The sequence below is a fragment of the Pelecanus crispus genome, chromosome 2, assembly GCF_030463565.1.
Source record: "Pelecanus crispus isolate bPelCri1 chromosome 2, bPelCri1.pri, whole genome shotgun sequence".
NCBI lineage: Eukaryota > Metazoa > Chordata > Aves > Pelecaniformes > Pelecanidae > Pelecanus > Pelecanus crispus.
This window is the reverse complement of record NC_134644.1, coordinates 18,901,405-18,927,564: the sequence shown is the minus strand read 5'-3', so window position 1 is coordinate 18,927,564 and position 26,160 is coordinate 18,901,405. Positions and strand designations below refer to the sequence as shown.

Here is a 26,160-nt window from a genome sequence, read left to right as displayed (position 1 = left end):
AAAGCGGCCCCCAGCATTCGCGAGCGACCAGGAGCGTGGCGACCACGACGGGCAAACAGGGCATGGCGCGTCAGAAGGGCGTGGCGCGTCAGTTTGCGCGGGCAGGGCGCGCGGGGAAGGCCGAGTGCCCCCGCTCCTAGTTCCAAAGGGACACTCAGGCAGTAGTCACCATCCTCCCAGGAGAACACCTAGCAGCTATGGTCACCACCCGCTCAAAAGCCTCTGCCAGAAGGAATGCGGCGACCCAGAGGGAGCTCCCGCACAAACACGCAGCCGTCCAGGTCGCCGGCTGTGGGGAGTGCCTGAGCCTGTCGCTCGTACCGCAGGGCAGTGGAGACGGCAAATGTCTTTGGTGTGACCAGGTAGATGATCTCCTCAGCCTGGTGGCAGAGCTGAAGGAGGAGGTGGAACGGCTGAGGAGTATCAGGGAGTGTGAGAGGGAGGTAGACTGGTGGAGCCGCACCCTGCCGTCCCTGGGGCCAGGGCAGCAGGCGGAGGCCCCACAAGGAGCGGAGGATCCCCTGCCCTCTTGCTGGCAAGCAGGAGGGGATCCAAGAGACGGGGGGGAATGGAAACAGGTCCCTGCCCAGGGCAGCAGGCGAATCCCCTCCCAGCCTCCCTCACCTTCCCAGCTGCCCCTACACAACAGATATGGGGCTCTGGAAGTTGAGGGCCAGGCAAGCGGGGAGGGAGGTGAAGGCGAAGGTCCAGCCAGGGGGTTGCCCAGGGCCAGTCAGGCAACCCCACGGATTACGACTGCCCCTGTTCAGAAAAAAAGGTGGGTAATTGTGGTGGGTGATTCCCTCCTGCGAGGAACTGAGGGCCCGATCTGCCGCCCGGACCCATCCCACAGGGAAGCCTGCTGCCTCCCTGGGGCCCGGGTTAGGGATGTTACTAGGAAACTCCCCGACCTCGTGAGGCCCTCCGATTATTACCCGTTGCTGGTTGTACAGGTGGGCAGTGATGAGATTACACATAGAAGTCCTAAAGCAATGAAGAGGGACTTCAGGGCACTGGGGCGATTGGTTGCAGGATCGGGAGCGCAGGTAGTGTTTTCCTCAATCCCGTCAGTGGCAGCTAAGAGTGCTGAAAGGAATGGGAAAACTCACCTGATTAACAGGTGGCTCAGAGGCTGGTGCCATCGGTGGAATTTTGGGGTTTTCGATCATGGGGAGGTTTACACGGCACCGGGCCTGCTGGCAGCTGATGGGAGATCGGCTGTCTCCAAAGGGGAAAAGGATTCTCGCCCATGAGTTGGCGGGACTCATTGAGAGGGCTTTAAACTAGGTTTGAAGGGGGAAGGGGATATAAACAGGCCTGTTAGTGAGGAGCCCAGGGGCATCATGGCACCCTTGGGGGTGAAATCGATAGCCCGGCTCAAGTGCATCTACACTAATGCACGTAGCATGGGCAACAAACAGGAGGAGCTGGAAGCCCTTGTGCAGCAGGATGGCTATGACATAGTCGCCATCACAGAAACGTGGTGGGATGACTCTCATGACTGGAGTGCTGCACCGGAGGGCTACAAGCTCTTCAGAACGGATAGGCAGGGAAGGAGAGGTGGTGGGGTGGCTCTGTATGTTAGGGAGTGTTTTGACTGCATAGAGCTCGACAGTGGTGATGACAAGGTAGAGTGCTTATGGGTAAGGATGAGGGGAAAGGCCAGCAAGGCAGATGTCCTGTTGGGAGTCTGCTATAGACCACCCAACCAGGATGTAGAGGTAGATGAGGCGTTCTATAAGCGGCTGGCAGAAGTCTCGCAGTCGCTAGCCCTTGTTCTCGTGGGGGACTTCAACTTGCTGGACATCTGCTGGAAATACAACACAGCAGAGAGGCAGCAGTCTCGGAAGTTCCTAGAGCATGTGGGGGATAACTTTCTGACGCAGCTGGTAAGCGAGCCTACCAGGGAGGTTCCTCGCTTGACCTGCTGTTTACTAACAGAGCAGGGCTTGTGGGAAATGTCGAGGTCGGAGGCCGTCTCAGGCTTAGCAGCCATGATATGATAAAGTTCTCAATTCTGGGTGATGCCAAGCGGAGGGGCAGCAAAACGGTTACTATGGACTTCTGGAGGGCAGACTTTGGCCTCTTCAGGACCCTGGTTGGGAAAGTCCCTTGGGAGGCAGTCCTGAAAGGCAAAGGCTGGGCCTTCAAGAAGGAAGTCTTAAGGGTGCAGGAGCAGGCTCTCCCCGTGTGCCGTAAGACCAACCGTCGGGGAAAACGACCGGCCTGACTGAATAGGGAGCTTTTGCAGGGACTCAGGGAAAAAAGGAGAGTCTACCGCCTTTGGAAGAAGGGGCAGGCAACTCAGGAGGAGTACAGGGATCTTGTTAGGTCCTGCAGGGAGGAAATTAGAAAAGCAAAAGCCCAGCTAGAACTCAATCTGGCCAATGCTGTAAAAGATAATAAAAAATGCTTTTATAAGTACATCAGCAATAAAAGGAGAGCCAAGGAGGATCTCCATCCCTTGCTGGATGTGGGGGGGAACATTGTCACCGAGGACAAGGAAAAGGCTGAGGTACTTAACGCCTTCTTTGCCTCTGTGTTTAACAGCCAGACTGGTCATCCCCAGGGTACTCAGGCCCCTGAGCTAGAGAATAGGGATGGGGAGCAGAATGGAGCCCTCATAGTCCAGGAGGAAGCAGTTAATGACCTGCTATGCCACCTGGATGCTCACAAGTCTATGGGGCCGGATGGGATCCACCCAAGAGTACTGAGGGAGCTGGCAGAGGAGCTTGCCAAGCCACTTTCCATCATCTGTCAGCAGTCCTGGTTAACAGGGGAGGTCCCTGATGACTGGAGGCTTGCCAATGCAACGCCCATCTACAAGAAGGGCTAGAAGGAGAAGCTGGGAAACTACATGCCTGTCAGCCTGACCTCGGTGCTGGGGAAGATTATGGAGAGGTTCATATTGAGTGAACTCAACAGGCAAGTGCAGGTCAACCAGGGAATCAGGCCCAGCCAGCATGGGTTCATGAAAGGCAGGTCCTGCTTGACCAACCTGATCTCCTTTTATGACCTGGTGACCCGCCTGGTAGATGATGGAAAGGCTGTGGATGTCATTTACCTGGACTTTAGCAAAGCTTTTGACACCGTCTCCCATAATATTCTCCTTGGGAAGCTGGCAGCTGATGGCTTGGACGGGCGTGTCTTTGCTGGGTAAAAAACTGGTTGGGTGGCCAAGCCCAGAGAGTAGTGGTAAATGGTGTTAAGTCCAGTTGGCAGCCGGTCACGAGCGGTGTTCCCCAGGGCTCTGTTTTGGGGCCAGCCTTGTTTAATATCTTTATCGATGATCTGGATGAGGGGATTGAGTGCACCCTCAGTAAGTTTGCAGACGACACCAAACTGGGTGAGAGTGTCAATCTGCTGGAGGGTAGGATGGCCCTGCAGAGGGACCTGGACAGGCTGGACCAATGGGCCAAGGCCAATTGTATGAGGTTCAACAAGGCCAAGTGCTGGGTCCTGCACTTCGGACACAACAACCCCATGCAACGCTACAGGCTTGGGGAAGAGTGGCTGGAAAGCTGCCTGGCCGAAAAGGACCTGGGGGTGTTGGTAGACAGCCAGCTGAACATGAGCCAGCAGTGTGCCCAGGTGGCCAAGAGGGCCAACAGCATCCTGGCTTGTATCAGGAATAGTGTGGCCAGCAGGAGCAGGGAGGTGATTGTTCCCCTGTACTCGGCACTGGTGAGGCCGCACCTGGAATAGTGTGTCCAGTTTTGGGCCCCTCAATACAAGAAAGACATTGAGGTGCTGGAGCATGTTCAGAGAAGGGCAACAAGGCTGATGAAGGGTCTGGAGCACAGGCCTTATGAGGAGCAGCTGAGGGAACTGGGGTTGTTTAGCCTGGAGAAGAGGAGGCTGAGGGGCGACCTTATCGCTCTCTACAACTACCTGAATGGAGGTTGTAGTGAGGTGGGTGTTGGTCTCTTCTCCCATGTAGTTAGCGATAGGACGAGAGGAAATGGGCTTAAGCTGCGCCAGGGGAGGTTTAGGTTGGAAATTAGGAAAAATTTCTTTACGGAAAGGGTGGTCAAGCATTGGAACAGGCTGCCCAGAGAGGTGGTGGAGTCCCCATCCCTGGAAGTGTTCAAAAAACCGGTAGATGTGGCACTTGGGGACATGGTTTAGTCTAGTCTAGCCTTGATTGGCTTAGTGTGGACTTGGTAGTGTAGGTTAATGGTTGGACTGGATGATGTTAAAGGTCTTTTCCAACCTAAACGATTCTATGATTCTATGATTGTTGGCTCATGTCCAGCCTTTCATCCACCAGTACCCCCAAGTCCTTCTCTGCAGGGCTGCTCTCAATCCCTGCATCCCCCAGCCTGTATTGATAACGGGGGTTGCCCCGTCCCAGGTGCAGGACCTTGCACTTGGCCTTGTTGAACCTCATGAGGTTCACACAGGCCCACCTCTCCAGCTTGTCCAGGTGTCTTTGGATGACATCTCGTCCTCCTGACATGTCAACTGCACCACTTGGCTTGGTGTTGTCTGCAAACTTTCTGCGGGTGCACTCAATCCCACTGTCTATGTCATTGATGAAGATGTTAAACAGCACTGGTCCCAGTACGGACCCCTGAGGGACTCCACTTGTCACCGGTCTCCACATGGACATCAAGCCATTGGCCACGACCCTGTGGATGCGACCATCCAGCCAATTCCTTATCCACTGAACAGTCCACCCATCAAATCCATATCTCCCCAATTTAGAGAGAAGGATGTTGTGGGGGACTGTGTCAAAGGCTTTACAGAAGTCCAAATAGATGACACCCATTGCTTTTCCTTTGTCCACTGATGCAGTCACTCCTTCATAGAAAGCCACTCTTTCTGGTTTGCACCGGTTTCAGGGCCTTCTTTTAGGAAGCTAAGTAGGAGTTCAGCATACAGTCAGCATATCTAGGTGCAAGTTCACAGTTTGCAGCCCAAGGCTTTAACACACCTTGCTACTAACACCTTGTATTAGACTGTTGGAGATAGGTAGTGCCTTCTGCAACACTGTCATGCAAGAAATGCAAGATAACGTAACCCTAGTGGGGCGTGCACTGCTGAGAGATAAGCAAGGTTATCCTCCTCCTATTCCTTAGGGGCATATTGGGTCAAGTATGCATCGTCTTCTTTATCCTTTCATTTGGAGCAACATCATGATGTCTGTCTCTGAATGGGATCTTCTCTGTGATTTTTGAAGGTTCAAAGGGGCATTTTTGATTCTCCTTGGGTTTTTTGTTGGTGTTTTTTTAGGTCATGCAGGAAAACATGCAGGTGCCAAAAATTAGCTTATTATTCCTTCTAGGTTAATTTTCTATAACACAAGGTGTAAAGAAATGCCATTTCACTTGACACTTTGAACCTTTTCTACAGCTTTCAGAAGAAATCATACATTGTTTGAACTTTGCTCAATACTTCAGTATAATAAGGGAAAAATAATCAGCTATCTTTTCGGGAAGCTGTTTTACTTTACGTGACTTTGGTATAAAGTCTGTAATTATGGTCATGGGCAATTGTAAGTTTATGACATTTTGCACTTTAAAACTATCTGTATCAACACTGAACATCATGAACATTCTGGAAGGGTATATCCCGTAGAATTTGTAAACCCAAGTATGGTATAACTTTATTTTACCTTCAAAGAGAATTTTTTTTACATAGGGCAGACCCAGGTCTTCAAGGCAGCATAATGTGATTTCGTTGTGTTTTATGAATGCAGCAGAGAGAGTCCTCAGTCCAGCCTCTGTCACATCCATAACATGCTGTGGCCCAGAAGAAGCCCCATGATAGACTGGGAGAGAAAATTGCCAGAGAATTTTTGACACTGTGGGAAGCCATAGGCTCTTTTCTTTTATATAGTATAATATATGCAAAACATTGGTATCAGCTGAGGTCTGAGCCGTAAGAGGATTAACGTTTACAAGCAATGCCAAAAGTCAAACTTGCAGAACTGCTGCATCTTTTGCCTGAGACCCCTTGACCACCCACTTCAGGGTGACTGCTGAGCTGCAGGTACAAACAGGGAGGCACCTAGATCTTCCCCTTTACTATATATCTAAAGGCTGCATGGGGCCTTTTGCTTACCCATCTTTCTTCCATCCAAAAGTCCTCATGCTCTGTGGCAGACCCCTGTGCTGTGCTGGTGCATTGTACATATATGTGGCTGTGTTCTGGGTCTGGTTGGGATGGGGTTAATTTTCTTCATAGCTGACCATATGGTGCTGTGGTTTAGATTTGTGACCAGTAGGGGTTGGTTATTGCTCAGCAGTGCTTGCACATAATCAAGTCTTTCTGTTTCTCACTCTACCCCTCACAGTGGTGTGGAGGTGGGCAAGAGGCTGGAGGGGGGCACAGCTGGGACAGCTGACCTGAACTGACCAAAGGAATACTTCATACCACACTCAGCAATAAAACTGGGAGGAGTTTCTCCAAAGTAGCAGTTGCTCAGGGACTGTTTGGGCATCAATCTGCTGGTGGGGTTAGCAAGTGATTGCCTTTGCATCACCTTTTCTTTTTTTTTTTTTCTTTCCTTTTCCTTCACTTATTAAACTGTCTTTAACTTGCTTTTTCCGATTCTCTCCCCCATCCCACTGGGTGGAGAGTGAGCGAGTGACTGGGTGGGGTCTTAGCTGATGGCTGGGGTCAATCCACCACAGTCTGTCACATTTACCCAGTGATAAAGAAAAATGACTGTCTAGCTTTGCCATGGCAGCAAGAATTGATCTCTGCAATTTCAGATTATGAGGGGCAGAGCTGAGCCACTTCTGCTCTGCTGCCCACTCTGGAAATCTAGCACAGAGATTTTTCTTCACTGAGGTTCACTTCTGAAAAGTGTTGAGTTTCTTCTGTGAGGTACAGAGACGTCTGTCACACTGTCATAGCAACAGAAGGGAATTTGAGAGGTCAGCAGTCTGTTGCTCTCCGCAGGGTAGGATGAACTGTGTCTATACCATTTCTGAAGAAATCAGAAGTTACTACTACTAGCCTTTTCCAAAAAACTTCAGTGAGGGAGATTGGCACTTCTCTTTTGGGTTTTATCCTGGGTCAGCTGGGCATTTTTTTGAGGAATTGCTCCCTAACTGTACCTGATCAGCATCCTCTATCCATTTGCATACAGCTTCTCTGTGTATGGGGCAGAAAAACATAAGCATGCCTTGCACTTTGGGCCAAGGAAGCCCTGCAGGAAGAAACAGGTGACTGAGAGGCACCATCAGTCTTCTTAGGCTGGTGTGGAGTCAGTAAGGGGATAATTTGCTCTTCTAGAGCCATTACATATTCCAGGCCTCCTTTTCTAATGTTTTTTTGTTTGGTGGTTGTTGTTGTTGTTTTTTTGTTTTCCCCCAGCACAGTAGAAACTTCCAGAGATTCCCAGCACTGTCTGAATTCTGTTTGTAGAGCCCCACTGATTCTACTGGGAGAAGGGAAGGGTAAATCAAAACCTTTGGGACCTGTGTCATTTTAACGTTGCTTGCTGAAGATAACTGTGTATTTATAAGGAAGACTATAGCCAGAAAGAGCGATAAACTGTCATTTGGTGGGTAGGTCCACTTTAAGACTTGGGTGGTGGACACTCAGCTAGCTGATAGGTTTACAGCCTTTAGCAGTGAATCCAGAAGCTAAAGGTAGGTGGCTATAGTCCCCCAGTGGGATGAGGAGACAGGAGGCTCAGAAGGCTGAACAACAGTGCAGAGATTAAGGAGTGGGAAAAAGTCCTACCTACCAGTAAACAAGAGGAAATGACAACTCTGGGTGGCACTGATCGTCTCATGTTTTGCAGGCTGCAGATGGGTACTTCTGTGTATCTGGAGTTAAAAAGAAGTGAACAGCAACAAGGTGAAGAGGTGCCAGCTTCTTCAATAGCATCTTATTGGTTACAGCCCCTGTCCAGGAAGGGAAGAGCATGGGTATGGGTCCCTTGAGCTGGGTGGCTGCATAAGGAGAATGAAGAGGATGTCAAGAGGGCAAGCACAAAGGAGCTTGGGTCTGCAGCCTAAAGGCTAGGGTGTTCATTTGGGAGGTGGAAAGGATTGATTCTGGTTCCCAATCAAGACTAAGGGTTTTATCTGAAACAGTTACTGACTCAAATATCAAAATAATTCAGGGTAGAAGGTCCGAACCTCCCTAGTGATTCCCTGATGCCTGGAGGAGCATTGTAGGACAGATGACTCTGAACCTCATTATGGGGAACGATTTATTAGCTCTGGCTAATGACTGAAAATGGGTGTCACCATCTCCAGTGTCAACCAGAACAAAGCTAAATGAATGTCATCAGTGCTGTGTTTTAAAATGGACCACTCATTGGTTGACATAAGTGTGCTCTGGGCCTGCTAATGAGATTGAATTCATAGGAGGACACTGTGTATAGTGTGTCTAGAATCTCATAGGCTTGTCTAGAATGTGCTGCTTGCTCTTTCAGCCCACAACACTTCTGGGTGTGAACAGGATGGCAACAACAGAAGTTCAGGGATCTTTTATGCTGAAGATAGAGGCATCTTGTCAGTTCACCTCTGGATTAGATGACTGCTGGGTGAGCAAGTTCTGATTTTTTAATCAAGTTGTATATTAAGTGCCTAACATTCACTTAAATCCTGGTGTAGCTATCAAAATCCAGTATAGCTACAACAGATCTACAGTAGCTACAGCTACTATTGTAGCTATACTTTGCAGGTCCTTTTCTGCAAAGCTGCTTTCCAGCTAGGCAGCCCCAACATACACTGGTGCATAGACCAGCATAGCTACCAAAGATCTAACAGGTATTTCCAACTGCCCAGCTGGAAAGCAGCTTTACAGGAAAGGACCTCGGGTCCTGGTGGACACCAACTTGAAATGAACTAGCAATGTGCCCTCACAGCAAAGAGTGCTTTTTAGACACGTGTAAAATATGGGGATACTCAAGTCAGCTTCAGACTAGCTACCTTGTGCATCAGCCTAGCAATGACATCAGGGAAGTGTGTTAATTTAGTTAAAGAAATCATTAAATAACTCCCAATAACCTCAGAATTCAGAAAAATGAGTGACTGAGATTTACAGCTATGAAATGGAGAGCAGAATTTGAGCTTTTCAGAGCAGGTTACAAGCCATTCAGTGGCAGAATAAACTGTTTCTTCTCAGCACAGTGGTTTTTTGCTGTCTTTCTAAAAAGAGTTGGGTCCCGTGAGCAAAGAGAACAGTAACCATATATGAACTCTCCTGGCTTATCCAACACTGTGTTTCCATTAGAAAGTCTGAAGAGGAGAAAGGTGAGTTTGGGTGGTTGGGGTGAAATCAGGTAAGGAAGAGTTAAAAAGGCATCTGGCAGAGACTACTGGACTTGATCCCTCAGAGGTTACTTCTGGATATTCCACTGTTTTGCTTTTAAGAAGATGGCGGTTTTTAGAAGGAAAACTCAATATTGTTTTTAATGTCCTGGTGGACTCAGAAATATTTTGGGACTCTTTGTCTTTTGACAAGGCTTTTTATGCTTACATATTTAAATGCTCCTGCTTGGTAAAAGAATGCAGCTGTGGAATCAAACATGAAACTCAGGTTTTAAGTTTATAGAGAGTTTGTGCTTAGTTTTCACAAATGGTACCTCCAACAAATAGATGGGACTTTATACCCTAGTTCAGATTTGTTGATATTAAGAGACAACCAAATTGAGTTGTTACTTTGGAGCCAGTGTCTTTTAATAAAATTAGTATGGGCTATTTCATGGTAAGCATATCTCCAATTTATTGTTTTGCTAACTGTAAGAACTTAGATAAGACAGAGATTTTGCTCTTGTTGTGGCGTAAAAATTGATTTAATCAATAATTTACTACTTCAGGGAAGTATTTTTGAACTTTAGGTGGGGCCACTGACTAATCACATGACTCACTTTATTTTCCTTTGGAAGGCGTTAACATTTTCACCACAGTTTAGCATGCGTACTTGAATAAGAAACCTCACAGATTCCTATATAAACAAATTCCACAGACTCAGCCTATTAGTACACCCTACTGGGATGATATAAGGTAAGAGTTAGATATCTCACTGGATAACTCTATAGATGCCAAAGACATACGTTAAAATTGGAAGGTCCTTGTTTTTCTATTATATGCTATTTAAGTGCTAACTTAGGAACAATGCTTAAAAGTACCTTTGTGATAAGAGTATCTATGCTGGGCTTTGCAGATTTTAGGTTAGCAATGAAATTAAAATATGAAATAGAAAAACCATAGAAATCATAGACAATTTTGAAAGAACCAAAAGAAAACAATTTTTATCGCATTTTAGAATTTGTATTATTGGTAAAATAGAATCTACTCCTAGAAAGCCAGATTCTGGTCTCCTTATTCTTGCTAGGTGGCCTTTTAACTTTCTCTGTCTTAGCTAATGGAACCGGGAAGTAAATTTTTCAACGTGTGAATCTGAGCAGTAATTTTTAATTTCACATTTCAAAGCAAACCTCCAAGAAATGGTAACTATGAATGTTGTGTGGGGCTGCAAAACAGCCTCATCTCTGCTTCACTGCTGTCAGTCAATAACTGAGAAGGGGTGCTTGGGACCTACTGTGGTATCAGTGAGATTAGAATCGATCACCACTGCCAAGAATCCCCAAAAATCCCTTTCAACATGAATCTTCTCCTCTTAGTGGGTCACAGCAAGTCCAGGAGGACTGAAGGGTTGTGAGGTGGGCATCCTAGTGAGTTCTAATTAATTGAATTGAACTGATTTTTATCTCACAAGTTCCCTTCCCAGAATTAAGGGGGAAAAACAGCTTTAAATTCCATACTGAGGTATTTAATTTCATCCCAAACAATTTTTTTCTTTGCCATCTAATTTGTGGAAAAAAATTCACATTTTATTTTGAGTTGCTTCACAACAAAAAGCTTTCCCTGTGAAGCTGCAAATGAGCTGGAAGACCAGTTATTCGTACAGCTGTAGTGGGGCTACCTGGAGACTGCACATTGTCAGGAAGACAGAGATCTTGTAGCTCTTGGTGGCTTTGAGTGTGGTCTATGGGAGTTAACCTCTGACTACAGAGGAAGCTGATTTAGACAAAAGCTAGGCAGCCTTGGGATCCAGCAAAGCAGAGCTCTGAATAAGGTTTTTCTTTCCAGGCACTTTTCCAGGGTGTGGAAGATGCACCTTTTGTTCCTTCAGCTACTTGATTGTTGCCTGTTTAGGTGGTCTGATTTTAACTGGTAATTTGCAAAGTCTGTTTGGGAGAGCTGCTTTGTGACTAGGCTAGAGATGATAGAGTGTGCCTTGGTCAATGCACAATTCACTTCTGTATGCAAGAAGTGAAGCAGGACTGATCTAGGGAGAGGGTCAAGAGCAGATCAGCTGGTGGCAGTAGCAGAGGTTAAGCAGTAAAAAGGAAGTGTCTGTGAATGAGGGAGCCTGGGGCAGTAGTCAGGGGTTTTCCTCTAAAAGTAGAGACAACAAAAAAAATACCACGCAGCTCTTGTCACCTGTGGAGACTGTCATTTCTCATCACAAGCAATAATAGATCATTCAAGATTAATCAAGATTTGAACAAGTATGTGCGCTTGTGGGAGGGTCACCTCTTAACCTAACATTTATTTAATTATAAGTGCATAATTGTTTGAGCTGGCTGACACTTATACCTGTATTGTGCAGCCCAGGAGATGGAGATCGAGACTGCAGATGAAATTGCTATTGTGGGAATAGGCTGCAACTTTCCCGGAGGTAAGTTTTGCGTAAAAGCAAAGCAGGTTGCTGAGTGAACACTGAAAGGCATGGTCATTGAGTAGTGTTGAAATGGAGGAAAACAGCATGTCCCTCCCTTACTTCTGTAGAATTCGTTGCTTGGCTTCTTGTAGGATCTTTTTAAAAGGTCACGCTGTGGTGGAAATGAATTGGTTCAAATTGGCCTGCTGACAGACAGACCTGCAGTGCTGGCTGTGGGCAGGGCATTGAGCTGCACAGATGAAACTCATGCAAATGAGCTAGATGAGTCTGGGATCATTTGAGCTTTCTGCATGTGCAGTGGCTGGATGATTGTGCGTTGTTGCAGGACTGTGCATCCATAGGGACAGGACAGATTGAGGGCCTCTCAATATCACCAGCTCTGCCTTTAATATAGATAGGTTGGATCTTACTAAAAGAACGCTTCCTGCTTTATTACAGTATAATAATCCAGGGAGTGGAATACAGTTCTGTCCTTGCAAGTCGACATTCAGCCCTAAAGGTGACCATGCTAGTCTCTCCATTGCCTTGTTTTCTTTCTTGCCCTCACCACATTACAGTTCCTGGCTTCACTTTGTCCAAGATTCAACAGGTATATGTGGTACAGGGGTAACTATGTGGCCCATAGCTAACTGTGAGCAAACATGAATGGTTCTGAATCTAGTAAAGTGCTAGTAAATACGTAGCAGCAGTCTCTTGCCCAAGCATCAAATCCTAATTTGGTGCAAGCCATTTGTTGGTCCAGACATGCCAGTAAAGGGACTCTCTTCAGAAACGTTGTTCTTAATTACTTCACCATGCAGTAAGTGAACACATGTCGTGATCCTGCACTGTGCATGCTCAGAACTGCGTTTCTGAACTTGCCTCAAAAGAACCATTGAGTGATGGGAGCTGTTAAACTACCCCGTATCTGGCTAGTGTCTGAGACTGTGTCCATGATGATGGACTAACCATGGGAGGGCTTAGGTGGGAATGATGTCCTGTGATCACTGTTACTGACTGCTAGCACAGTCCCCAGCCCAGCGCTGGCCCACGTCACTTAGAGGTCTCCTGGCTGGTGCTTGGGCATGCCACAGGTTAGCACCTGTAAGGGACTGTTTCCAGAGCAAGTGTGGGTGCGGCCACTATGTATGTTCGGGGAAGTGGAAGCTGAGAGGAGAAGAAATGTGGGCAACTGTGTGGATGCCATGTTAGTTGGTTTCAGGGCTAAGAAGAGGGCCTAGACATATCCTCAGTGCCTGGAGCTGGAGCTCTGGATCTCAAGCAGTAAGGACAGGGTCCCTCACAAGCCAGTAGTGAGGTGTTGGGCTCTGTCAGTGTTGAATATACACATACTTTTATGTTTGATTTAGATGCCCTTCTAGTGTTAGGGACAAAGGGTAATGCCTTTGGCATTTTCCTGGTACTTGTAAGCTCAGTCTGTCTTCCAAGAGCTAATGTCCAGAGATGACCTCTTGCTGCCAGTGGAGCTGCCTGAGGAGTGGTGCTGTACTGGTACAGAAAGACCTCATCATACCCATGTGGTCATTAAGGACATGATGCGTGTATATGCATGATGCAGTGACATGGTAGGGAAATGGGGACAGCAGAAAGTTAAGGATTTTGTGGGGTTCCTTTGCTTTTAGGCAAGCAGTGAAGGGATCAGTCACGCCTTTCCATTTTCCTCTCACCAAAGAATGATCATTTCTTTCTCTGGTGATTCTGCTTGAGCAACCTAGATTTATGTGTGGGAGTTCCTTGTAACTGAGTGTGCATTTCTGAGTCTGCATGGTCAGGGGAAGCACAAAACTTAATCTACATTGAAACCTTTGTACAACAGGTGATGGAATCGACAATTTCTGGAAAGTCCTGGAGGAAGGCAAAAACTGCACAGTAGAAATCCCCCCCGAGAGATTTAATACCAAAGAGTGGTATGATCCAGATGATAACAAGCCAGGAAAAATATGTACAACACGAGCTGCTCTTCTCAATGAGTGAGTCTGTTACTATGCAGTGCCACCAATTTTTTTTGTACTTAGACTAATATGTCCAGCCTTTCAGGGGGTGCAAGGCACAGGGAGACCTTATAAATGGGACCTAGGAAGCAGCTGTCTTTTATCTCACATGATGAACATGCAGTTGTCAAAGTGCAGGAGTTCCTGGTATGTGACATCGATGAGCAAATTTAGTTGCAGGCCATGTTAAGCACGTATGTCCATGGCTGGGAACACATATGACCCTTGATTATACAATTGAACATGTATGTACGTACCCGCCATGTGTTGAGATGCCACCTGTCATGTGACGGGGCTGTCTGCATTTTGGGTATACAGAAGCACACATGCACTATGCATGAGGGTGTATACACTGGATATACATATAAATTTCTAGGAGTGGGCTCATAACTCTAAAACGCAGAATCATTGATAAAAATACATATTTTGGGGTGGGACATGAAACATCCCAGGCCTATAAACATTTTTCTTCCGAATTTCATAAATGGGAACTGTGACCACTTACTGCTTTGCTTTTCATGACATTGCAAAAAATGTGCACTTTGAGTCTGGAAGTAAAGGCATATTGTATATACATTGTACCATTTTCTGGTCTGTGTATTTTAGCTTTAATACATTTGACAACCACCTGTTTGGGATTAATGATCTGGAAGCTGAACACATGGATCCACAACAGAAGTTACTGATAGAATGTACCTACAAAGCCCTGGAGGATGCAGGAGTCCCTGTAGAAGCTGTCAGTGGCACCAAAACAGGTGTTTTTATCGGTAAGATGAAAATTTCATGGTGAAAAATGTCTGTTTGAACCTCACAAAGACTGGAGCACTCCTTCATAAACTTTAAGCACACATCTAGCACTGAAGAACTTAGGGCTACTGTGCTATGACACTACTGGTTATTTTTGCCAAGGATTACTAGGCTACTCTAGAAGTTCATTATGTAATTCACATATCTATTTTAGGTGCTCCTCTTAGTGTCTTCAGGCACGGAAGCTGAAGCAGGAAACAGTTAAACTGCCTCCCCAGCCCAACCCTTCCCAGGAATGATACTCCCCAGCCAGGCCTACACTTTTTTCCAGTATACTGTTTTCCAGTATAACATTGGTTAAGGTGTTGTGGGAGTTAAGATCCTTTTAAACCAGCAGAAATCCTGATGTAGATATTAGTATGCTACCAAGGTGCATTTGTCCAGCTGCTTATTTTGTCAAGGAGCTGGAATAACAGCACATTTTTGCTGGTGTAATCTGTATCTCCTTTTAAGAGGAGTTTTCTGGGATAGTTAGGCTGATGTAACTATAGGGGCACACTCTTTAGATTAACTTCTAGTCTGAAACATGCTCTTCTTTCACAGAGGAGACGATTCTATTCCTTGCTCTCTGACTAGATGTACTGCATTTTCCACACAAGCCTGTGGACTTGAGGATCCACTGCATTTCAAGCATATGTGTTCTCAGAAAGAGGACACAACTCCTCTCACAGGCTCTGTTCTTTTCTATTTCTGTCTTTCTTACTGGATCACAGTGAGCAAATCAAAGATAAATAAAAAGCATTGGATGTAGCTTATGCTGTGACCTTCAACTTGGTACATCTGAGGAATTGAAGCTAATGTCTTGTACATTTATATCCCAGCTATCCTCATTGTAACTTCTTAATATATATTCCTATAGCTAAACCAAAACAACCACTCTCAAACTGAGATACAGGAGTCTAAGCAGGCTACACAGAGCTTAACTGCATCATACAATGAGCTAAGCCATCAGAAAAGGCCTGTCATTTACTGTGCAGGTAGAAATTTCAAGTGTTAGGTATGTTTGTGTAAGTTGGGTCCAGGGGAAATTGCTGGGAGTTTTGCCTTTGAATTGTGTTGAAGCAAAGTTTCACTATAGGAGCACTGATGCCATGTAGTTTACTATTAAAACAGAAAACCAAAACATGCTATCAGGTTTAGAGCTGTACATCCCTTTTGTTTGCTTGGATTAACGTGACACGTATTTGGTATTTTTACAGGTCTTATGAATCGAGACTATGAAATCGTAACAAGCAGAGAAATGAGTGCAATAAATCATTATGATGGTACTGGAGCAGCAATGAGCATTGCCGCTAACAGGGTCTCATTCACGTTTAATCTGACTGGACCATCACTGACTATTGACACTGCATGTTCATCTTTTCTTTTTGCTCTGCACTACGCCTTGCGAGCAATTAAATCAGGTAATGGGACTGAAGAGATGCTGGACAAAGAAATTAGGATTGCTGCTGTTTCTGTCTATCATCCTGGATGTCTCAACATGAGTATGTTTCTATTTTACTCCAGGAGATTGTGAGGCAGCAATCTGTGGTGGAGTGAACTGCATAATAGATCCCCGCACCTTTGTATCTCTCAGTAAGGCAAAAATGATCTCTCCAGAGGGAATGAGCAAACCCTTCTCCAAAAAGGCAGATGGCTATGGAAGGGGAGAAGGCTGTGGTGTTGTTTTCCTCAAACCACTGAAAAAGGTAAGATTGCCTGTGAAGCAGCCTAAAATAAGACTGGTTGCTTACCTGAATTTTGTATCTTCAGCTCTAATTACTTTTCCAGAAAATATTTTCCAATTCAAGCTCAAGATTAATGAAGCATTTATTAAGCGTTAAGTATTTATGCACTTCCCTTAGCATGGGAAAGGGATCACACATTTAAAAGTCAGTATTACACTCTGTCTGTTCTTAATTTTGTTTTGTTTTTTTTCCTTATAAAGAGAAAGCATGGGATTATTAAAGATAATCTTACCTTTTTATGAAACAGGCAAAGGAAGACTACAGCAAAATCTGGGGTGTTATAAATATCAGTGGAGTAAATCAGAATGGTAGGTCCGCAACTCCAATCACAAGACCATCTCAAATAGAGCAAGAGAAGTTACTGCGCAGCATTTATGGAACTCATGTTGATCCCTCGGTTTTGCAGTACGTTGAAGCACACGGTACAGGAACTGCTGCTGGAGATCCTACTGAAGCTGAAAGCCTAGGTAGTGTCATTTGTAAAAACAGGTCTTCGCAAGTTTCCGTTCTGAAAATTGGTTCAGTGAAAGGAAATATTGGCCACACTGAATCAGCTGCTGGAGCAGCAGCATTAATCAAAGTGCTTCTGATGATGCATCATGGAAAGATTGTTCCATCCTTGCATTACTCAAAGGAGATGAGCAGCATCAATACAGAGAAATTAAACCTTGCAATTCCCACAACTGTAGAGCCCTGGGAAGAATCCAGTGAGTATGGAAGAGTAGCTGGCATCAACTGCTTTGGATTTGGAGGAACCAATGCTCACGCTGTAGTCAGGCAGGTTAAGCAGCTAGAGCCTCTTCCTGCCTTTAAGAGGCCCTTTGAATTAGTTCTGCTGTCAGCAGCATCAAGTAAGTCCCTTCAGATGACAATGGCCGATACAGCTGAGCAGCTGAGCACGAGAAACTCCATAACTCTCCCAAGCCTGGCCTATACGTCTGCCTGCAGAAGAAGCCATGCCAGCTACAGGTACCGAAAAGCATTTGTCACAAATTCTCTCCGACACTTGCAGCAAGAGGTTATGTCGGCAACGGGCACTGAACTTGCCATGTCAAAGGTGGAACCACAGCTGGTATTTGTGTTCTGTGGCAATGGCGTAACACTGAAGGAGTTCAGTGAGGCGCTGCTGAGCTCAGAGCCAGTGTTCAGAGACAAGTGTAAGGAAATAGAGTCGCTTTTTCAGAAACATGCTCCCATCAGCCTCCTGCCAGCAAGAGGTCATAGCCCAAAGGATTTGTTGAATCCAGAGCTTTCCCAGCCTTTCCTTTTTACCCTGCAGGTTGCCTTAGCTTCCCTTCTGAAATACTGGGGCATTAAGCCAGTTGCTGCCGTTGGCCACTCAATAGGGGAAGTTGCTGCTGCGCATTTTGCTGGGTACCTTTCCCTGGCAGATGCAGTCAAAGTGATTTATCACCGGAGCAGGCTGCAGGCAAAGACTGCCAGCGGCAGAATGTTGGTGGTTGGAAACATCCCTGTTGAAGAGATTGCTGAACATCTGCATCGCTACTCGGGAAAGGTGTGCATTGCAGCTTTCAACAGCCCAGTTTCCTGCACCTTGTCTGGGAATCCAGACTCTGTGGATGCTGTCCAGAGGGATTTAGCTCAAGCTTTCAGCCAGAGAAACATCTTTCTTCATGTTTTAAATGTCCCAGCTGCATACCACAGCCCCAGCATGGATACGATACTTGGTGAGTTGGAAAAGAGCGTACAGCCTTTAGAAAAACAGAAGGGGGAAATTGAAGTGATTTCAACGCTGACTGGGGTGGCTGCTTCTGAAAAGGACTTTGCTCAGGGCAAATTCTGGGCCCGGCATACTCGTGAGCCTGTTGCTTTCTCTGAAGCCATCAAAACTGCAGCTAGAGACAGGGAAAATGTGATGTTTGTGGAAATAAGTCCTCACCGAGCATTGCAGCGAAACATAAAGGAAACTCTAGGAAAAGGCACAAAGGTCTTCTCTTCTTTGCAAACTGATGCAGACTATCAGACACTCTTCACCCTGGTAGGAAATCTGTTTGAAATGGGATATAATCCCAACTGGCAGCACTTTTATAATGGGTATCAGTGTGTTCCAGTGGCCATTCCGCGGTATCAATTTGATCGCAAAAAACTCATGGCCTATCTGGATATTAATCAACAAGCAAACCAAAGAGGTGTCAAGTCCAGTCATCCTTTGATTTATGGCACAAACAGTGACAACACGGAGTTTGGCTGCCTGCTGTCTCAGGAGACGACATCGTACTTATATGAGCACAAGAACAATGGTGTGGCTTTAGTCCCTGGTGCTTTTTATGTGGAGCTTGGTCTGGCCTCTGTGATGAGCAGCTCAAGACCTAAAGTGCCTCTGAGTGCTTGCCAGATAAGTGTCAGTTTTTCTGCTCCATGTGTTCTCACACAGAATTCTCAAGTCTTGAGTATCAAGCTGAGTCCACAAAAAGCAGTGACAGCCTTTGAGATACTCTCTTCCTCCAATGCAGTTTATGCTTCAGGCCAAGTTACAAAGGGGCCTGAAGCTGTGGTGGAAGAAAGCACCATCTCCTTCCAAGACATCTATCAAAGATGCAGGTCAGTGGTTAGGAGAGAGGAGGTTTATGAAGCACTGTCTCAGGTTGGCTTTCAGTACGGCTCCATATTCAGGCAGCTCAATGATGTGCATTATTGCCAGGAACTAAAGGAAGCTATAACAAGCATAAAGGTGAACAAGGAGACCATCAGAGAGATGTACAACTACTGTATCCATCCAGTGCTGCTTGACTGTTTTCTGCAGATGACCGCTGTCACGACCTCAAGGACATTCCAGTCCAGAGCAGGCTTTCCTTCAGGGATAGGCAGCCTGGTGGTGCTCCGGCCACTGGAGGAAGAAATGATGATATATATGAGAACAAGCAAATCCATTGGGAACTGCCTAGAGGTCTGTGGATGCTTTATGGACAAATATGGCTCTGTTTTGGCTGAACTCAAGCGCGTTGCCATCACTTTCATGAAGGAAGCATCTTCCAGAGACAATGAGTTCATGTTTGAAAACAAGTGGAAAGAAGTCTTTCCTTCCCAAACGATTGGACATCTGGGGGCTATGCCCAGAGTCCTAGTGTTTGCTGACAAATTTGGGATAGCCGAGCAGCTCAAAAAATATTTGCATCCTGATTCAAGATATGTTATGTATGAAGACTGGGAAGCCCTCTTGGAAGTCTACGCACAGAATAAAATGAGAGCAGAGGTTGAGGATTATGATGAAATTCTGTTCCTGTGGGGAATTCAAAAGTTAAATGAAGATTTCCCAAGCAAAGTGGTAGACCAACTGGCAAAGTGTTGTGAAGCCTATCGCCAAGTTATTGTGGCATTAAGACAGAAAACATCCAACTGTTCAGTCAGAGTTATCACCTACAGAACAACAGAAAGAAATGTAGACCACGTTAACTGTGGGTTTGCATTGTATGGCATGACCAGAACTTGTGTCGTTGAAGTTCCAGAAATCACATTTCAGACGATTGACCTCAGCTCTTCCAGTTCCCTGGACATCTCAGTGCTAGCAGATGTTCTTATTAAATACAAAGGTGTGGACTATCCAGAAGTTTTCATCAGCCAAGGAAGAACTTACGTGGCTGAAATCAGACGCACACTTTTTGTAGATGTAGATTACAGCCAACCCTTAAGATCTCTCCAGCAGTCAGAAACATTCACTTTATACACTTCTGATCCATACACAGCAAAAGACTTGTCTGCTGAATTATCCACCAGCACTGCTACTCAGCTTGACAAACAGAGCATTGAAATTCAAGTGGATAAAATATGTCTCCACTCAGAAGATTATTTTCCCATTAGTGTTTCTAGTTGTAACTTTGGTAATACACTGTATTGGAATTCACAAGCAGCGGACAAACACGGACTTCTAGCTCTTGATTTCAGTGGCACAGTAACAGCAACAGGCATTGATGTGAAGAAAGTTAAAGTGGGAGATCACGTGGTTTCATGTTACCCGGTTGCTGCATCATCCAGAGTTCGGATTCCAGGAACAGTTTGTTTCAATGTAAAGAAATTCCCATGCTTTCAGAATGTCCCTTGTGTGTCATACTTTATCATTGCATGGGAAATCTTCAATCAGAGGTTGCCCAAGGGGAAACATGGCAGAACACTGGGTATTATTTCTACAGAGCCATCATCAGTTTTGTGCCATGTTCTTTCTGCAGCAGCAGAAGAGATGGGTTGGAGAACAGTACTTGCAAGGCCCACTCCTGATAAGTTCCAGTATATAAACTTATGCAATGCCCTGGTTGTTCTTCCTCCAGTAAACAGGCTGTCTCGGGACGATCTGGACCACATGCACTTTCTTAAAGATGTGGTGATAGTGTGTGGCAATCGACAGTCTGAATGTATCCAGAATGTCAGTGGAATTGATCATGAAAATATCAGCTTTCATATCCTTACACTTACCAGTATTTTCCAGAAAGCATCTCTAAAGGAATTGCAAAAGACTGTGCATGCATGGATCAATTCCATAGATATGAAAAGGTTTAGACGTCTGTCAGGTTCTGTTTTTCAGCAGACTGAGAACTTCGAAAGAATGAACTCTGTGATGTCCTATTTTACCTGCAAATCTGTCCCACTTGCTGTCCTGAGAAGGCAGAAGGACATCACTGTGCTTTCAGATATACCATTGTATGAATCCCAGAAGAAGTTTTTTAAGCAGAATGCAGTTTATGTAGTGGTCGGGGGGCTCACTGGACTTGGCTTTGAAACGGTGAAATTTATAGCCGAGAATGGAGGAGGGTGTATTGCAATATTGTCCAGGAAAGATCCAAGCAATGAGAAGCAAGAAGAGATGAAGGCTTTGCAGCAGCAGCATGAAGGAAGCAAAGTAGTGTTTGTGCAGTGTGATGTTACTTCGACCAGTGATGTTGAGAAAGCTTTCCAGTCCATTGCGAAAATCTTTGCAGGGAGTCCAGTCAAAGGCGTATTTCAAAGTGCTGTTGTTTTACACGATGGCCGTCTTGAAGTTCTGAAGTTGGCTGACTTTCAGAAAGTGCTAAGCCCAAAAGTAGCAGGGACCCTAAATCTTCATTGGGCTACCAGAGGCCATGAGCTGGACTACTTTGTGTGCTACTCCTCTATTACTTCCTTTCTGGGAAATTCCACCCAGGCAAACTACGCAGCTGCAAACTCTTTCTTGGATGTCTTCTGCCTCTACAGGAGGAACCGTGGGCTTTCAGGCCAATCCATTAACTGGGGTGCCTTGAACCTTGGCATACTGTTCAATCAAAACCATATTCAGAACATTCTGGAATCCAAGGGTATAGACATTCTGCAAGTGCATGAAATTCATGAGTATCTCAGGAAGAGCTTACTTATGAACAACCCACAGCAAGCTGTTGCCAAATTAAATTTTCAAATTTTATTTAATCATGTTTTCACTCGGATTTTGTCGCTGAAAAATCGCTTCAAATCACTTATGTCAGAAGAATTCAGGAACAAGCCTGAAACCTCTGAGGAAACTCAAATACAAGCCAAGGCTACTGCCTTAATCAAATCGGAAGACTATATCACCTCACTGGTGAGTGGCATCATGGGATTGAGCCCAGATGAACTAACCATGAATACACAACTTTCATCCTTGGGCATAGATTCTATGTTAGCTATGACAGTTCAGAACCGTATCTTTCAAGAGAGAAAGGTGGACATACCTCTTCTGAAACTGCTTGATCCTCACACAACTCTGTCAAGTTTAGTAGTAGTTTTAGAAGAAACAAGCAATGCAAATGGAATAGTTGAGGAAAAAAATGCTGTGGTTGAAAGTGCAGAAAGTGGGAGCTGGCTATAGGAGTCTTCTCACTCAGGAACTGTGTAACTTTTAATGGCTGGACTGGATGATTTAGTGGTTGGACTGGATGATCTTAAAGGTCTTTTCCAACCTAAACGATTCTATGATTCTATGATTCTATACCTGGACCCTTTGTAGTATCTCAGAATATGTCATTGCAGACAGGGTAGAACATCTGATGATGCTGAATGTACTCCTCTGTGTCAACCCAGAGAAATCCACACCAGGTTCTTCTGCCATTGCACTAGCTGTATTGATTTCAGTCAATTGTTTGACTTGCTGCTTTCAATATTTTTTACCTTCATTTTTCAATATTTTAAACTGGAATCAGGTAGGTTAATACATACACATTTTCATTTGGTAAATTTGAATGTTCAATGCACGTTGCATTTTTTAAACCGTATTGAAGTCTTCATGAAAATGGTGTGTTTGCATTTTGAAATGATGAATGTACATGTAAAGCAGCAGAGGATTATCACCATTTTTGTCATTATTATATTCTTAATGCATTGTTCTTTTTTTGAATATTATCAAATGTCTATAAATATGGGCATCTTTTTGAAAGACCTCTAGATGTTTTGAATTTCAAAGGTTTCTTCTCAAAAAATTAAACTTAATTTTTTCCTTATGTCTGCAAAAATATTAAAAAATATCAATTGCAAAGCATACAGTAAAGCAACTGTTTTTCTTTATTAATTAACTACCTCTTATGAAAGCCCAAATAATCAAGAATAGTAAAAAAGTTTAAAAAGCAAAACTTAAAGTGTATTTTGTCTTATTTTAATTTTTTGTCCCTCATCTGCTCTCCAAGTTTAATTTTGCCTAATCCTAACACCTGCCCTTATTTTACTCCAATGAGACCTACCCCACACTTTTGAAAGCAGAGCTCACAAAGAGACAAATTTAATGATACTTATGAAGTAGTGATCCAATTCTGGAAATTCCTGGAAATATGGAAAGCACACTTTAAAATGTATTATGATTAAAAAATCAGAGCACTGTATTCAGTTTCAAAGCTGACTGGAATAAATCATTTTCATACTTCTAAGACAACATTTTCTACTGCAAACTTAAAACCAAATCCTATGCATCGAAGTCAAACACAGAATGCAATTTGCATGCATGCAGTCATTACCTCTGCCTTTATACAAACACCTGAAATTCATCAAGAGGCAACGGTGACACTTTGGACACTTCTCCAAAGTGGAGGGAAACTTTTAAGGACTTTTAGGGAAAAATCATAGAATGGGTTGGGTTGGAGGGGACCTTTAAAGATCATCTGGTTCCACCCACCCTGCCATGGACAGGGACATCTTTCACTAGATCAGGCTGCTCACAGTCCCATCCAACCTGATCTTGAACACTTCCAATGATGGGGCACCCACCACTTCTCTGGGCAATCTGTTCCGGTGTCTTGCTACGCTCATATATTTAATTTTGGTTATGAAATAAACTAATTACAGGCAAACCACTTAAATCCCTAGCAGAGATGAGAATAGCTGACACACCTCACAGAGCAGACAAGGCTGCTTTTTTCTGCTGCAGTGTTAGTTTTGACAATTTTGACAACAGCATGTGCCTCTGGAAGAAAGAGGCTGACCTCCTCTTGTATCATTTTCAAGGATGGATTTAGCAGAGGGTGACACCCTTGATGCAAAGTTAATCACCACCCAAAAAAGAAAAAAAGAAATCCTATCCCAGAAAAAGTGCAAAATAAATTTGAAAAGCTGTAATGCAGAAAGTCTTTGAGGCCAGTAGTCTCCCATCACACCATTTGCAGCGCACATCGATCATGTGTTTCCCAGACACAGACTCCCCCAATTTGCTTAAGACAGACTGCAGTCTGGCCGACAAAATGTGAAAGAGACTGTGGATTTCAACATGCAGCATGCTGTTGCAGGTAACTCCAAACAAGCTGTTTCAGGAAAATGAAGCTGGTATGGTTCAGAGACTGTTCAAAGCAGATGCACAATCTGGAACAGATACTTTTAACCAAGGATTGTTACCAGTTCCCTGCGAGCCGAACTTCCTGATTTAGGACAAAGTGCAATGGAAGATAGATGGTGATATGAGTACACGTAAATCAACCTGATAAAGATGTCTAAGTTGCATTGATTATGAATGACTGGCACTCCAAGCTCTGCAGCTGGGACATGAGTTCCATGTACAGAGAGACAACTGGTGGCCTCAGGGGCTGCAGTTTTGAAAGGAACCGGGCCTCACTCAAGGCAGTACAAATTTCAGAAAAGCAGACATCTTGGAGGCACACAAGGCAGAAAGAGTCGATTTTCTGGTAAAGACGGGTTTGGAGTTGGAAAACACAAGAATAGAGTGTGATGTGAAAGGAATGGAGGAACGGAGGATTGTGGAGGGCCAAGACAGAGTGAGTGGCAGCACCTAGAACAACAGGTGAAAGGGCTTTTCAGAGATCAGGAAGAGTATGTACAGCTCCAGAAAGACTACTGAGATGTGTCAGTTCTTTTTGGGGTGGAATATGCTCCATATTTGCATTATAAGACCCTTTGAGGAGAGGTCACATATTGGGACTCGTGGAGCCATTCTGACAGAGCAAGTGAAGGAGGGAGGGATCTGAGCAAATGCTGATGCTCCAAAGTCAATGTCTCCATGCAAGCTGATCACCCTGGGTTCCTTTTATAGTCACTCGTGACTGAGAGACACTTGAATGCATGATTATCTGATCCAGCAACGGACATCTACAGTAGGCCTGATGAGTGGCCTCTCTAAAATACCTGCTTTCCTCACTGGCAGCAGGAGGATTCCAGGGCAGTTAGCTCACATAGTGATCTCTTGGAGACAGCCAAACTGATTTTGTTGAATATTCACAGAAGTTCAACCTACATAGGCATGGATGGAAGATCTTTAGCCTTCTGGCCTGGATTTGGCAGAAGTCTATGCAACTGGACAGGGGGCTGAGTATGGGAAATGTCAGACAAAATTCATTATGGTGTTACTCATGTCAAGTCTACATGTATCAACCCTCAGCAGAAGAGTAGCTTGTGGCATAGATGACAATGGATGAAACCACTTGAGCCACAGTACTGGTTTAGAAAGACACCCTTACATTTCTTACACAGAAGTAAAGGAAGATTTCATCCAGGTGGTGGGTTTCTTTTTAATACTTAGAATATGAAGAAGAGGGTCCTGTGCAGAACTGTAATTTCTTGTCATCGCTGCCATCTATTGCCAAAACATTAGGAAATCCAAAGAATGCAATGTTTCATATTGACATAATGGACCCTTACTTCCATATGTGAACTGACGAGAAAGTAGCTGGTTATTCTGCTTTTTAAGTAATGAAGGCAATAGGTGGTGGAACTGACAATTTCTGGAAGCAGACAAAATTCATATGGTGGAAGTACTATTGGAAAGATTTAATATCAAAGTATTATGATCCAGGTAATAACCACAGAGGGAAAAAATGTGCACAATGTGAGCTGTCTTCCTGATAAGTAAGTCTATTCCTGTGATCTAAAACCTTTTAGCATGCAGACTCTAATCCTGTTCCTGTGAAGTAAATAACATTGTTCTTTAAAGATTGAAGTTGGGCATTTGTTGCATTACTATACATGTACATATATGAGGCTATGTGCCATACATATCTGAAATCTTTTCTGCCAAAAAAACTTATTGCCAATAATGTCAGTGAGTAAGGACTTGAGTTGCCTTAAATGTTATCTAGAGAAAATATCTGTTTACAGTTTGTTGCCTGAAGCTGCATTACTGCAAACAGAAGCCCTTTATTAAACTAGAGTAGACCTGCTGGAGCTAACAGGTTTTTACTCACAGCTAACAGTGTGAGTAAAAACTTGTGGGGAGGGCTCCTAAGGCTTAAAAACACAAGGGCTGGCCTGTGATTACCAACAAGGTATTTTTTGCAGCAGCAGAACAGTGAATAAAATAGCCCAGGTCTTCAAACACGAGGCTATGTTTTTCAGAAAGGGATTTCTGACTTAATGGTGAGCTTCCGTTAGCTGGTGTTTAGGCTAGAAATGAATATAGAATCATAGAATCATAGAATCGTTTAGGTTGGAAAAGACCTTTAACATCATCCAGTCCAATCATTAACCTACACTACCAAGTCTACTCTAAACCAATCAAGGCTAGACTAGACTAAACCATGTCCCCAAGTGCCACATCTAGCCGT

General features: G+C 44.6%; 1 protein-coding gene across 1 annotated transcript; it reads left to right on the top strand.

Moving 5' to 3' along the window:
* Window positions 1-11,545: 11,545 nt before the first annotated feature.
* LOC104026937 (phthioceranic/hydroxyphthioceranic acid synthase) lies at window positions 11,546-21,995 on the top strand. The gene is made up of 6 exons (XM_009478003.2): window positions 11,546-11,655; window positions 13,475-13,628; window positions 14,256-14,416; window positions 15,656-15,859; window positions 15,963-16,144; window positions 16,431-21,995. The coding sequence occupies exons 1-6, from the start codon at window positions 11,595-11,597 to the stop codon at window positions 21,993-21,995; spliced, it is 6,327 nt and encodes a 2,108-aa protein (XP_009476278.1). The 5' UTR covers window positions 11,546-11,594.
* Window positions 21,996-26,160: the final 4,165 nt, after the last annotated feature.

Excerpts from the sequence above, each read along its gene's own strand:
- LOC104026937 (XM_009478003.2), top strand. The coding sequence starts at position 11,595 with ATGGAGATCGAGACTGCAGATGAAATTGCTATTGTGGGAATAGGCTGC. Across the intron at positions 14,417-15,655 it reads CAAAACAGGTGTTTTTATCG|GTCTTATGAATCGAGACTAT; the intron begins GTAAGATGAAAA and ends GTATTTTTACAG. Across the intron at positions 16,145-16,430 it reads TCCTCAAACCACTGAAAAAG|GCAAAGGAAGACTACAGCAA; the intron begins GTAAGATTGCCT and ends TTTATGAAACAG.